Source organism: Kogia breviceps, chromosome 6 (genome assembly GCF_026419965.1).
Source record: "Kogia breviceps isolate mKogBre1 chromosome 6, mKogBre1 haplotype 1, whole genome shotgun sequence".
NCBI lineage: Eukaryota > Metazoa > Chordata > Mammalia > Artiodactyla > Physeteridae > Kogia > Kogia breviceps.
Window position 1 is genome coordinate 56,487,738 of NC_081315.1, and position 15,581 is coordinate 56,503,318.

Here is a 15,581-nt window from a genome sequence, read left to right on the forward strand (position 1 = left end):
CTGAGAAAATCAATTCTTTAGGGAGGCTCCTTAATCCCAGCTCTAGTGACTAGGGGAACACCAGGCTCATAATAACATAGATATTGGAAGATGATCTAGCATCTGGTCTGACAGAGGTGTAGAAAATAAGCAAGTCTAAGGTGGTGGAGAGGATTAAGTGAAAGATCAGCTTCGATCTGTGTGAACACACAGAAACCTTGGGCTTTGAAGAGGCAGTATAGTACAGAGATGACCCCAGGCATCTTATCTGTACCATTAGCTAGTTGTGTGACCTTGGGCAAGTACTTAAACCTCTCCATGCTTTCATTTTCTCCCCTGAAAATGAAGCTATCATAATGCCCACTTCAAAGAATTGTTCTGAGAACGTGACTTGGTTAATACTTGTACAGCAATGTTGCCTAGCACACAGCAATTCTCAGGAAATGTCAGCCTTTGTTTTTATGCCCTGGTACGCAAACTCTTCAGTTATGGGATCCAGCCCTTACCAGCTATGTGACCTTGAGCACATTACCTAACTTCTCTGTGCCTTAGTTTTTTTATCTTTAAAATGAAATGATAATTCTTATGTCATAAGATCGTTAGAAACATCATGATACAACACCCAGTAGGGTGCCTGACTCATAATTATTGCATGATCACTGTTACCTGACATTAGTACTGTTTCTTCTCATAAGAAGCTGAGTAGGATGGCAGACATCCTGGCTCAGGCACCAAGAAATGCAGTGGGGTTGAATGTGTGTGAGGGCTTAATGTACACGCAGGAACGTTTGGATAAATGAAAGAAAAAGAAAAGGTTCTCATACTTGGAGAGGTGTGTTCTCTTCCAGTAGTGGGGTCTTGGCTCTTCCAGGTGACACCTAAGATGGCACACGGTCGCGTGTTTAAAGGTTATTACTCCTGTACGAGAAGCTGAGATAAATTCCTGAGGGCAGAAATCTGCTCCCACTTCTTTGCCTCCCCTTAGTTCCCAGCACAGTGCTAGCCGCCCCAGACATTTGCTGAACCGGGTCAAAACTCGGGTCTCGCGCCCTGACTGTCCAGCAGAGGCCGCCCTGGGCCGCGACTCCCGGGACGCGAGGGCTGGGAGAGGGAAGGCCAGGGCGGGCCTTGTCTTCTCCGCGGGACCCGGGTGGGCGGGGTTTGGCGGCGGCGGTCGCGGCGGCGGAGGCGGCCCGGCGGCTGGGATGGAGCAGAAGCGCGCCGGGCGCCGGAGTACAAGCAGCTGACGCAGCCGCGCGGCGCTCGCCTAGTTTCCCTTAGAGCCGGCCGGTCGCCCGGCTCCCAGCGCAGCCAGCGGACAGAGGAGGAGCTGCCCGCGCTCTGGGCGCCCGGTCAGTCCCGGCAAACTCTCCCGCTGCCCGCGCCGGGTTCGGCACCAAGCACCAGGGTACCATGGTCTACAAGACTCTCTTCGCTCTCTGCATCTTCACGGCAGGTATTTTGGGGCGCCGATCTGGCGGAGGGCTGGCCCAGCGACCAGCGCTGGGGGCGGGAGCTGAACCGGGGAGACCGGGAAATAAGTCGCCGCGCGCTGGGGGCCGGAGGGGTGCGAGCCTCCAGCGTTTCGCAGAGCTGCGTGCGCACTTGGATTTAGAGCGACGTGCGTTTTTTGGAGATCCTGGGCCGAGCCGGACCGAGGGGATGACAGGGTTCTTCCGGCCGCAGCCTGCGCCCGCACAAACTCCGGGCTTTGTGAAACAGGTGGCTGCACGATGCGTTTGAAACCGGGTTGGCGACACTGACTGAGACTAGAGGCTTCTCGGGTCTCCGAGCACAGCCCGCCAGAGTTGGGCACCAGACCTCTTGACGCGGTTGGACTCGGAGGGATAAGAAGGAGAAGCAGGGGGGATCGCATCTGGGAAAGCTTTAAGCCGTGGCCGCGCACCCGGCGGGGCTGGTTTGCGTTCCCCGAGATTTGGTGGTCTCTGGTCTCCGGCGACCCTTCCTAGTTAAGCGTGGGGGTGATGTGGCCTTAACAGTCTCACGGCAGCTGCTCCGACCGGGCTCGAGCTCGTGATCACCCCGGGGATTTGCAATTCTACCCTGTGGCCCGGAAATTCCCCCAAAATATGTGCCCTGGCAGAAACTGTTAACTTGGCCAGAACTAGCATCCTCCCCATTCCACCCACCCCCCCCTACACACACTCACCCTCGGGACGGCTTCCCCACGCGCGCATCGCTGGCCTCAGGACCACGGATGGCAGCGGCCTCCAAGCAGGGCCTGGGGAGAGAGGAGCCGGAGGGCTGAGTTCGGCTTGGTGGGTGCAGAGGAGAGATTCACAACAGCGCTTTCAGTCTGAGGGTGGGGTATCCAGTTTTTCCAGAAAATGTAGGCAGAAAAGGGACAACTGACTACGGATGAGGCCCTGGTGGAAAAAGAAGCCCGAGTGCGGGGACACTGGCGTGTTTAGATAAGAATGTTCCAAAGCCACATACACAAGCCATTTGACTCATGCATGTAGTCCGTGTGTGTATTTTTTTTCCTCCTGAATTGCTTGGGTTCCTGTAATTGTGGACACAAGTCGTTACGATCCCTTGAAAAGAAGCTAGGGGTTTCCAGGCAGCTCACAAAGGATAATGCAGTTTTGAGGAAAAGTTTCCCAACTTGAGGCTAGAGCGGGTCTTTTTCCTCTACTTGCTGAACGCCTGAGAAAGCTCCCTTTTCTCTCTGGTGTCTGCAAGGTTTGGAGCCGCAGCCGCAGAGGGTTCCCGGTCTCCTGCCGCTTTGGTTGCACAGCCTTGGGCCAGGCTGGGAGCGCCTGTATCCCCAAGTGTGACAGCTGACTCCCTAGCCCCGAGACGTTTACGAAATGACAGGAAAGGTGCCTTCCTTTGTCCTCTCTAGAAATCCTTTCATGAGCCTTGAGGCTCAGAAAACCTTCAGTGAGCCAGTGGAGCTGGTAGGTAGGTTTGTTGGCTAATTTTATTTAGTGGCTTGTCTTTAATTTTTATTTTTTTAACAACTCTGGCAGTTGGCAACGCCGAGATTAACCCTACTAAGGCAGTGTATTGTGGGGTTTTTTTTCTCCCTAAGGAGCTCAAGATATATATATATATATATATATATATATATATTATTTTTTTCTTTTTTCTTGGCCAGTTTTAGAGTTTAGCCTCGCTATTGCTGCGGCAAGAATCTTGACCTTGTTCACGGCCCAGACTGAGGAGGCTGGTAGCTGGGGACCCCGCTGCGCAGCCTCACTCATCCCTGCATATATGTGTCGAAGTCAGAACCAAGAGGATCACAGCCTCCCAGTTCTGGGGTTCCCCTGACCCCGGAAGACATAGTTATGTTTCTGAGTACATCTCCCTAACAGAGTGATGAAGCGTCCTTTCCTCTGAGCTTGTGCCCCTGAAGGTATCTCTTCGGGGGGTCAGTCTGTTGTTAGAGCTACTTGCAATAAGTTATCAGGAAAATAATATTAAAATAGGCATAAATACCGTACAAGGTTGTTTACGTCCCAAAGTAAGGTGTTTTGAGAAACTAAAATATAACTTTTCTAGAAAAAGTTGTAAAGGAGAGAGGGACAAGGGTTCTTGAATGAAAGTGGCATGCGTGTTTCAGTGGATCATCCCGGGGCTCCCTTGGCAAAGCTCTAGATAGTTTCATCAGGCAGTTGCTTACCCCCCCCCCCCATCTTTAGAGGATTCTGGAAATTTTCCGTAAAACTCTTGAGGTGATACTTTCTTGAGCCAAGAATGGGGCTTAGCAGGGGACTTTTTTTTTTTTTTTTTTTTTTTTTTTTTGCCGTACGCGGGCCTCTCACTGCTGTGGCCTCTCCCGTTGCGTTGCGGAGCACAGGCTCCGGAAGCGCAGGCTCAGCAGCCATGGCTCACGGGCCCAGCCGCTCCGCAGCATGTGGGATCCTCCCGGACCGGGGCACGAACCCGTGTCCCCTGCATCGGCAGGCGGACTCCCAACCACTTCGCCACCAGGGTAGCCCATGCAGGGGACTTTTTTAGCTTAATAAATCTACTCAATACATATACATAGTGTTTTCCTCAGCCTGTATAATGGACACTTGTAAATACCTGTGCATTGTCAACAACACAGCAAAAGTAGATCTCTACACTTATTCACTTGTATTTTAAAAAGAAGGAAGAGAGAAACCTTGGGCTGTCTTCAGTTCTCTCATAGTTGATTGTGGTAGAAAATTAGCATGGCTATTTTACAAACCGTTCCCAAACACCTCTAAGGCCAATACTCGAGGCATACAGGAGTACTGCCTCTAAATTACAAGCCAGAACCTCCAAGGGCAGGCAGCAGAACCAAGAAGGGAGCGAGGATGGCAGGCCACAGGAAGCTTCCATGTTGAACCCTCTCCCTCTCCTCTCTAGATTCAATTCTTTCATTCCCACCACCATCGTTGCTGCTCTCCAGTGCTCTATGGCTCAGTATATTAAAAAATTCCCTCACTGAGACATCTGAGGTATACTGGAACTTCCCAGAGTCCTTTTCCAATCATTCAAGGAGTTCAAGGGGGAACAAGCATAGGTAAGAGAGGCAAAAGTCCCTTGACCCAGTTTTTCCTGCCTTAGGTTCTGTCCTGTCTGCCCCACCCTAGGGAGAGTACTGCATTCTGCCCCATTACCCAAGCTGACTTATTGGCCCCTTGGTGATCAAGACCAGCAGAGCTAGATTCCAGTCTGCCACCCAGCTAGAGAGCCTATTTGTATCCCAGGCCTGTCGGCTAGCTCTTCTCCAAGTGACTAACTTCTCGTATGTCCTTATCCTCAAAGGAAGACCCCACCCTACACATTTATGGCTCTGTTCTCGGTATAGGTCCTGATATATGGCAGGACTTTATCATAAGCATATTAAAGCCATATGATAAATCTTATCATAAACATGTTAAAAATAAACCAAAAAAACTCACACACATTTATGGGAACGGCAAGGTTGCCTATGGTTGGTTGGGAGTGGAGGTGAAGTGTGGCTTGCATCCCTTTAGCCAGGTTACCTCCTATTCCCCTGAAGTCTGTGTCACAAAGTGACACCTCCTTCTCTGTGAAACCTACCTGAGAAAGTGGAAGTTCTCCATTATTATGGGATAGATTTACTGAGACAGTGTTGCGAAGTGGTGAAGCACAGCTGCAGATTCTGCAGCTAGATTGCCTCAGTACAAAGCGAAGTTTTACTACTTACTAGAAGTTTTACTACTTACTAGAAGTTTTACTAATTACTAATTGTATAATTTAGGACACATAATCTAACCTCTCAAGTTTTCTTATCTACAAAAATGGGGAAATAAAACTTCATCAGACTGTTAAAAGTGGTAAATAACTGAATATACCTATAATGCCTGGGACATAGTAAGCGCTCAATAACTATTAGCAATTGTTGTTGCTATTATTCTTATTAATAAAGTTGACTGTGTTTGGCACCAGTTAGGTCATCCTCTCCAAAGTTTATGTGTTTGTGCTTGGACTATGTGAATTGACGATTTAAACTAATATTCCAGCACAATACCAGCTGTTCTGGCAAACACTCATGTGCAAATTAAGAAAAGATTCAGCTGAGCCCGCTAAATGCCTAATTTGAAAAGGTTAGTAATGTGCTAGCTCAAATTTAGCACAACAGTCCAAAAAACGCTCAGTAACAAACAGAAGTAAAGTCTCATGGAAGATGTTATTTCTTCCACAAAGTCTTTTGCAGACTGGTGTGTTTCAAAAGCCCAACTCAGCTAACCCTTAAGGTCAGGTTCCCAGAGCCACAAATTTTGGATAATTCAGATCAAACAACTTAGGAAAAGGCATTTCATGGCATATGAATGATGCAGAGTGGCTCTCTCCAGAATCCAAAAACATCAATAATGGCCAGATCTCTAATTTAACTTGATCATTTGGTCCTGGTCTAGTGGTGCTTTCATTGTGCTTGTGCTTTTATAAGAAAAATATTGGCCAAATATTTACACTGTTTGAGCAGATTTTCTTAAACTACAATTTTGGGGGGGACAGGGGTGGGGCTGGGGCGTACAGCATACACTGGAAACAACGAAGAGGGACATTTAAAAAATATTTTCAAAGTGGATTGACTGTTTTAACACCCGGTGAAAGGAATCCTGCTGTAACATTTACGATGGTTTTCTCCCTTTTAGAAATTATGTTACTGAAATTGGATACATTAGTTTAGGAATCAAATATAGTCATCCCTAAGTATCCAGAACCTGGCCCCCATACCAAAATCCTCAGATGCTCAAGTTTCTTATATAAAGTGGTATAGTATTTGCATATAACCTACGCACATCCTCCTGTATACTCTAAATCATCTCTAGGTTGCTTATAATACCTAATACAATGTAAATGCTGTATAAATAGTTGCCAGCATGCAGCAAGTTCAAGTTTTACTTTTCGGATTCTGGAATTTTTTTCCCAGTATTTTCGGCCCGAGGTTGATGCAGATTCCACAGATACAGAGAGATGGCCATCTTTGCTTTGCTAGCAAGGTATTGAATAAAACAGTTGCCTAGAAAAAATTAATGTTTCATTTAGAAGACAGCAGTGGTTATGAAAAGAGGTAGGCAAATAGTGGGTACCTGCCTTATGCAGCGATTGCTTTTTAGTTGGAAATGCAGGGCTAATAGGTTATCATCCAGTTAATGTGCAAGTGGGGTTACTATAAAATAAGACAGATTTGTGTATGTAGTTCATGGCATTACATTTCGTAGTCACAGCTTAAATTATTTAAAGGATGGGGATTGATGTAACATCAGATTTTCTGATGTGTGGATCTTTAAATAGTCTTCATGATCCTTTACAGCAGCATAGCCCATTTCTTTTACCTGTTTTAATATCATTTATAAACCTTGAGACTTCTGCCATTTTATAACAGAAACCGTTACAACAAAATAGGCGATTATATAATTGTTTTCGTCTGTGTTTTTCATTGGTGCAAGGTGGTATAATGTCAATTGGAAATGAGTTAAAATAAGTTAATTTTCCTTTGGCTAGTGTTGCCAGATTTAGCAATTAAAAATACAGGTTGCCCAGTCCAATTTGAATTTCAAATAAATAGTGAATTTTAAGTCTATCCCACATAGTACTTGGGACACACTTAAGCTAAATAATTCTTCGTTGTTTATCTTGAATTCAAATGTAACTGATCATCCTGTATTCTAGCAAATCTACCTTTGGCCTTCCATGTGTGGTTCATCGGTGCAATGGGTTTGACATAGGATTGGCTTTATTTTGAACCCTGCCCCATCCGGCTGTAGCCATCCCACTCCATTTCATTCATTCATCACAATCTGTTCATGGGAAGACGACTTGGAGATTTCAAAGCAGCTCTGTCTCTCTGAAAGCAACTTACAACGTTAGGATTCAGAGACAGCTCTCCAATGGAACATTTTGAATGGGATTGCATATTCATTTACTGTGCACTGTTGTGTTTTTTTGAACAATCGGTGGGATTTCTGTAGCCTCCCTGAGGCTACATTACTTTACCCTTTTGTGACCTTTCCTTTAAAAAAAAAAAAAACAGTATACTGTTTGAAATGATAACAGTGTTCTTGCATAGGAGCTGGAACTAAGAACCTTCCAGAATCCAGCTGGCAGCTGATTAAAAAAGAAAGTTAATAGAACAGCTTTGGATTTCAATGCTGTCTTCTGTGCCAGGATCTTAACACATTTCACAATTATTATATAAGGTTTGCATAATTCCTGCAGGATAGGTCTATAGGTATCACGTGAAATCTGTGGCTATATGGAGCCTGAAGCAGCATATTAGACAGAATTTCAAGACAGATTGGGGGGAAAAAAATCCTTTCAGCATTTAGACTGTGGTGGAAATTTGCACCTTTATACTTAAGGCCAAATCTGTGACTAGGTAATTGTTAAGTGGAAAAAAAATTGTGGAAAGTTACCAGGTGTGATATTTAGAAAACACGCCTATTCGAGACAAAATAAGATGAATGATAGAATACAGCTTTGATGATAATATCTTCCAGTTACAGTCCAAATTCTGACACCTGATTTTTTTTTCCATCAAGGAGGAAATAAGGGCACAGAAACTTTAGGGCAGGTGTTGCACATGAGAAGAATCGGAGGAGAGAAGGTTTAATTGATTTTTCATTTTTTTGGCCATGGTTGTAAACTTAAAGCTATCATTCAAGCTTCTCACTGGATAGAACATATTATTTCCCTGTATGGGGTTATTAAAATATATGTTACCTTTAAAATTATGATATTCTTGCCAGCTTGTGTAGTCGAGAAGCATAACTTCATTCCTGAGAGAGTTTTTTCACCCACTGTTTTATCCACAATGGGTTGTTACTGGGGTTGTCTGCCCCTTATAAAATCTTTTCATTTTCCATTGGAAAAGCTTTTGTGATCCACAGATAGGCAACAGGCAGATACCATTATACTGGCATTGAACAGTTATTTCATTGTTAAACCCTCCACACTATATGATTCTTGCTTTGTACTGTAATTTAGATTCTTTAGGAAGAACGTTAATAATTATTGTAAAGATAAAAGGGTGTCCTCTTTATTCACCATGCAAAAGCTATATGTGTTTAGGGAAATGTTTGAGACTCTGGTCATTCTATTGAGCTAAGGTAATGTGTCACATTAGGAGAGGACTAAGTACACCTCAGAATTACATGAGGGAGTCTCAAAGCCCATTTGTCCATGAGAGGGTCCTAAAGATATCTGGTGGACTTGAACACCTCTTTGTTGGTTTGGGAAAAGAAGCAAGTTATTGGTGGATCACACACTCGGCTGGTCGTGGAAATTCTTGGCTGTTGATGGGTCAGCTGCGTAAGAGGTAACATCAAGCTGAATACGGCCATCACCCAACCAAAGGGAACTCAGCATGTTTGGTCTTAAAAATTACAATGTTGTCAGAGATGGCGTTCCAGAGGAGAGAGCCATGGAATTGTCCTTTTTGAAGAACTGTTCAGACAGGTCTGAGCATGAGAAAGAATTATCAGTTTTTGAGGATAAATGATCATTCATTGTTTACCTTCTAGGAAATGTGGGAGGGGAAAGAAGTGTGATATCACATTCCATGTGGAAACTGGATAAGAAATGGACAGAGGTCAGGGGCCATGGCTGTTTCAGAATTTCTGCGTAGGATATGTGGAAGTGGCTGGGAGTGGTCTGTTGCATGAGATGGAGAGAATGTCAGGTGGCTGAACGAGGGGGAAGTGATTTTTGAAATTATTGGGGGCTACTAAAGACCAAACCACCTCCTTGATGCTGCTACTGGGAATGGAAAATTCATCAAGTTTCATTTTTAGGTGAAGGACATAAGAGATTCCTCCTCAAATGTATACGCACATCAAGCCTCTTGTAGTACACCTTTCTAGTTTTGTGAAAGGTTGCAGATTGAGCCTTTCAGAGGAAACGATGTGACAGCTCTTAATGGCAGGTAATTCACGTACCCTCAGCATTGTGAAAGGGGCAGAAGAATAAGAAAATGCCCTGAAATGTCAAGAGGAATTCAGCTGCATGGTTTGGTTGCCTGCTTCCGGGCTGGCCTCCTAGATTGCTCTTCACGAAGAATCCTATTTTGAACAGATTCCCCGTTCAATGCTTATTTGAAGAGAAACACAACCCTGGTGTTTACCCGATGAGGATGGGATTCGTGTTACTTTCTCTGAGAGGCTACATGGTATGGTGGAAGAGGCTTTGGAGGAAGACAGGCTGGTGTGATGCCAACTCTGGGGTCTTGGTCTCCTCCTTGTAGAGTTATGATAATACACATCAAGTGCCATGTGAGTAAACATTCAACAAAAGTTTATTAAACAATGCATAGCAGATTTATTTTATTTTACTTCATTTGCACGTCCACCTCACACTCCTAGAATATAAGATGCATGAGAATTTTAGCTGTTTTGTCCCAGCTATGTCCCCAGCATGGAGAACAGAGCAAGACATGTAATGAGTGCCTAGCAAATATTTGTTAAATTAATTTTTAAATTTATTTATTTATTTATTTACTTATTTGGTTGTGTCTTAGTTGCAGCCTCGGGATCTTCATTGTGGCATGTGGGATCTTAGTTCCCCAGCCAGGGATCAAACCCATTTCCCCTTCATTGGAAGGCAGATTCTTAACCACTGGACCACCAGGGAAGTCCCTGTTAAATTAATTTTTAATGGAGAATCTTCATGTGTTGTCTAAGGCTCTGGAGATACAGCAATGAACAAAATAGAAGTCTACCCTCAGGGAACTCATGTTCTTTGAGGGCGATTAACTTGGTAAGAAGAAAATCAGTAGCTGACCATCTATCTCACAGTCATCTTAAACGCAACACGTCCAAATATGAACTCTTGGACTTTTCTCCCAAAATAGTCCCCAGCAGAAGCCTTCCCCATCCCAGTTAATGGCCACTCCAACTTTCCAGTTGCTTAGGCTGAAAATCATGAGTCATCTTTGAGTCTCTTTTTCTCTCAACACCCCTCATCCAATGCTTCAAAAAAATCTGTTTGCCCTACCTTTAAAATACATAAAGTCAGACACTTTCTGCCACCTCCATTGCTGTCTGTGGTGTGAGCCCCCATCCTCTTTCTGCTGGAATCCTGCAGGGGCCTCCTCTCGGGCCTCTCAGCTCTTACCCTTTCCCTCCTAAGGTCTAGTCTCTACAGAGCAGCTGTGCATCCAGTGGAAATGTATCAGATGATGACATTGCTCTGTTCACAGCTCTGCAATGGCTTTCTGTTGTGCTCAGAGTGAAATCCCAGCCCAAGTCCTTAAAGCAGCCATCCAGACCCACTTGAGCTGCTCCCCCTTCATCTTGGACCAGGGCTTCTACCTCTTCTCTGCTCCCCTGGCGCCAGCCACACTAGTTTCCTTATTGCACGCCATGGCTGGTTCCTCTCTCTGGAAAACATTTTCTCTAAATATACATGTGGTTAATTCCCTCACCTTCCTAAAACCTTTACTCAGATGTCACCTTCTCAGTGAGACTTACCTTACCAACATTTTTTTTTTTTTTTGGTCAGTTACTCTTTTATTTCCCCCACCCCTTGAAATTGTTAAGCATACTTTGAGGAGGTGTTTGATTACTGACTCCAGGCTCTTTGGCTGTAGCGTGCAGTCTGCACTTCCCCTTCAGGTCTCTTTCTTTCCTGGCTGCTCAATGATTATTTCTGCATCATTAGATTTCCTTTCCTGTGTTCCCAAAGGATGAACATATTTACGATCAGTCCTGGAAACCTGATCTTTATCCTGAATTTCTACTCAGAAGCCACCAGAGATTAATCATGTGGACAATCTTATTAAGAAAATGTGTAATACATACTAAAAAGAGCAAGGCTTGCTTTGGTCAATTTCATCAATGCTTCTTAATCTGGGCCTCCTAGAACATGCATTTTTTGCTCTTTGATTTCTTTTCTTCTTCTTGACCAACATTTTAAAATTTGCAGTCTGTTCTGCCTGCCGACACCGTATTTCCATCACCGCTCATCTGCCTCTTGCCTCTACTTTTTCCTTTAATGTCTCTCTTCCTTAATCCCTAGTTCCCCCATCCTGGGATTTTTGTCTCTCTTGTTTGGTGTGGTATCCCCGGTGCTGTGTGGTACTAAGGGGGTTACTCAAAATACTTGTTGAACTGAAGGATTAAAATACATTTTTGAGGGCTGGCACAATTAAGACAATTTAAATTTCACCCCCCCAAAAGGAGACATTGGCAAACTTGCTTACCATCAGGTGCTTGTGTCTAGTGTTTCCAAATAGCTGTTTTTAAAAGAGTCAGGCTTTTCATTTTCATTAAGGGTTACAAAAGCTAAACTTGAAAATCAGCTTTTTAAAAGCCATGCACATATAAAACACTTCTTTTAACAATGTAAGCCTTTTATTTTTTACCATGGTTATCACTTGAAAATAGCTGAAACTTCTTAAACTCTCTGACCAATTAAGAAAATGTCACCTTTGAGCTCAGCTAGAGAAGATAAATATACTTCTACTATTTGAACATTTTTGAGAATTTTCTGAATAGCTAAAAAGAGCCTGGTGATGAAAGTGACTTAAGTCAAAGGGAGGCATGACTGGCAATGTCCCCAGTAAGTCTGAGGAAGTTAAGTCAATTCAAATGCTGAGTATTGAGGGTGTAAGTTAGTCACAAATAAGCTGAAGGACAGAATAGGAGATTCCCTGGCCTTACAGACTCTTTCTCTCTTCATTGGTGATTCTGAAATATGAATTATGTTTTAGTCCAAGCGATAGATAGAAGTGATGGGAAGTCCTGACTAAAATCAGACCTGTATCCTGTATGCACTTGTTCCCCACCCTGCAGGGCTGACACCCCTTGGTGTGGCTGGTGTTAAAGTCACCCAGGCTGGCATATCCCCCAGCTTCATCACCCAACAAAGACTCGCGTTACTTTCTGGCTTAAATAAAAACATCTACTCATTTAGCAGCTGCCAAAAGAACATGATCTTGAAAAAGAACAACATACTGGTCTTGAAGCCTAAGGGATAATAGTAAAATTTAAGATGATATCAGCTTGAAGAGCAACCTATAAACCAACCAAAGAAGGGAAAAGATGATCCTTTATATGAAAAACATGCTCCTTGCTTGTTCAGTGAGGTCACTTGTCCATTCTTGAGGTGGGAAGCTGCTCCACCATCTTGAAGAGCAGGATGGACCGTGAACAGAGAAGGGGCAAGGAGGGGAGGCCGGCCCTTGTGCTGCAGGACCGACCGGGAACTGTGTCTGGGGTCGTGAGTGCCACTGGAAGGAAAAGGAACAGACATTGACAAGAGGAGGCTTGTGACACCCAAAATCTCAAAGCCAAGTGTGGCTGCTAAAAGAGCAAAAACTACTGCATCACCGAGGATAGGGTTTCAGTTTGGAGAGTTATCAGGCAGAGGGGAGATGGGGGTTTTGACATTTCAGAAGTTTACAGCCAAGTCTTTGTTTAAAAAAAGTTGAATGTCCGAAAGTGACAGTTGTCTCTCATTTTATAACAGTTTTTCAAAGTTGCACTCAGCACTGATTTGTTTTTCATTTTTTATTATGGAAACTGTAAAATACACAGAAATTGACAAGAATGTATTCATCCCCCGTCCAGACCTGATTAAGTCTTATTTGTTTGTCTTGGTTGAGAACTTTTTTTTTTTTATTAGTTATCCATGTTATACATATTAGTGTATACATGTCAATCCCCAAAGAACTTTTAAAAAATATTAATAAATTGGGAACAATGTAAATATGTAATTATAAAGTACTAGTCAGATCATAATGAGCAGTTCCATGTTTATTCAACTGGGCAATATTCAGCAATCGCTTAAAAGAATGAGGTGGCTCATTTACGTAATGACAGGTAGAAATGGTGACAATATATTGAACTACTATATTGCAACTTTATATTTCACAACATATCAAAAGAGCGAGCGAAGGAATAAAATGTACCTCATGATAAAATAGTTAAAACATCATGTGTGTGCCTATGGAGGAAAGAGTTTAGAAGTTTACACTGGTTATTTCCGTCAAATGAGTTTTGGGTCAGTCTCACTTTTTATGCTCATTTGTTTGGCCTGAAGTTTATTTTAATGTTTGTATTGCCTTCACAATTTAAAAAGTAACATTGTAATCAATATTTTAATCCCTCTTTATCAACAGTCAGTGTGGCTCTAGTAACTGCTAGATGGCTACTACTGTCCTCAAAATCTTGATTCAAAAATCCTTCCAACAGAGTCCTCAAAAATAAGATCTTAGAAAAACAAATAACTTCAGAGAAGTTTATAGGATATCACTGACTTAATGGGCAAGGAAGGTTCTGGGAAGGAATTGACAAAGTAATATTATATTTTCTAAAGCCAGAGTGCTGCATAAATCATTGATCAGGACAGCCATCTTGGAAAGTATTTTAAGAAGCTCTGAGGTAACGAAGCAATTTTAAATTAAAACATCACTCTAAGTTTTTCTAAAATGAAATTTGTCATCTTTGTTGTCAAGTAAGAAAAACAGCCCTCAGAAGAATATACGATTTATTTTCCTTTTGGCAACATTAAATTTGTTGTATCATCTTTTCAATAAAATGAGGTTTAGGTAAATGCTGGGAGATCCATTATTAATACTCCATGGCATTATCAGAGAACAGTACTAGAGAGAGGGGGCTGGAGCAGACAGGGCTGGAAGAGGCTTTGGTGTGATCTGGGCCAACCCCTTCATTTTGTAGAAAAATCGAGGCCTGTTGGGAAGAGGGGAAATTCACACGTTTAATTTTTAGCTGCCATAGTTATCACACTTTATGCTATGTTCATTTCATCTGCAACTTCATCCCATCCTTCCAACCACCCCGAGAGATAGGCAGTCTATTCCCATTTTGTAGTTCAGGTTTTTAAGTCTCAGAAGTTGAGTAATGAGATGCAGATCTCACAGTCGGTGAGCGACAGAGCTAGGCTTGGAACCCAGGTCTGCTATCCTTTGCCTTGAACTGCCAAGTCAGTTGATAAATCCTCTTGTGGAAATTTAGTCTCTAGAATCTCTCCCAACTCTGATCCTCTTCGCCATCCCCACAGCTACAGCCTTGGTTGAGAACCTTATCATCTTATCCTGGACTGTTACAGTAACTCCACATGGTCACTTGTCACACTTTCTTTTCTCACAGTCTGTGAGGACTCAGTCAAGCCAGGCCACATTGCTTGCTTCCCTCCAAAGAAGGAGAAGCAGACTCAGATCTGCCTAAGAGTCATCCAGGAGCTCAGATGGTGGTTGCTAAATTTTATTTCCAGTACAAGGAATGAAGTCTCCAGGAAAAATGGCTAACTCCAGGTCGGGGTTAGGAAATGTATAAAATGAGCCTGGAGGATCTTGTTATACCAGACAGCAGGGATGTTATCAAAGACTATGAGCCTCCTGTCAAAAGGACTCAGAACCACTTAATGAGGCTCCCACTGGCCAAAGATAGAACAGTTGGAGCATCCATAAGGATAATTTCAATGGACTGAATCACATTGTTTAAGCTCATGAGTTCATAATGGTACCAAAAACAAATCAATGATTACACAAAACTTCACTGATCTCCATTAGAGGATGCTAATTAACCAACACATTATTTTGAAAAATAATAGATAAAAGAATTGTTTCGATTGATTGATTGATCTTATGCATTTATTTTATGAGGTGTACACTGGGTGACCACATATTAGATGATGGGATAACTGTCTCCATACAAGTATTCCAGCTAACGAAGACGGCATAGTGGAAATAGAAGATCACCATATTGCCATGCGCTGGCGTGTAGATGAGCCTGGAGCCTGAGAGAGTGGCCTAGAGGACAGATACCTCGAGATAGTGGAAAGTGGCCTGGAAGCTGAGACATCACCTGGATAAGGAGTTGCACAGTGCGAGGCATGGTGAATGCACTGAACACCGAAAAGCCCCAGGGGTAGCACAGAAGGAGAGGAGATCCAGTTAGCCTGCTTCACGCCATCACACGTCAGCACGGGAAATCTGGAACGGAATGAGAGTCAACTTCCAGACAAGCTTGCTACCTTTGGGGTCCCACCCTTACCTGCACGTCTTTATGAAATAAAATTTCACTCTGACTAAGTGAATCCAGTGAAGATTGTCTTTAAAGGATTCGCAGGTAGAGGAATTTAAAAGGTAGCGTACCTTCCTGGATAGAAAGGGA

At 43.4% G+C, this 15,581-nt stretch overlaps 1 protein-coding gene across 1 annotated transcript in view; it reads left to right on the plus strand.

The window, feature by feature from the left end:
- Positions 1-1,140: 1,140 nt before the first annotated feature.
- Positions 1,141-15,581, plus strand: part of PARM1 (prostate androgen-regulated mucin-like protein 1) — a 101,569-nt gene continuing 87,128 nt past the window's right edge. The window contains exon 1 of the mRNA XM_059065812.2: positions 1,141-1,435. Coding sequence (XP_058921795.1) covers positions 1,393-1,435 — 43 coding nt within the window. The 5' untranslated portion in view covers positions 1,141-1,392. The remainder of the gene's footprint in view (positions 1,436-15,581) is intronic.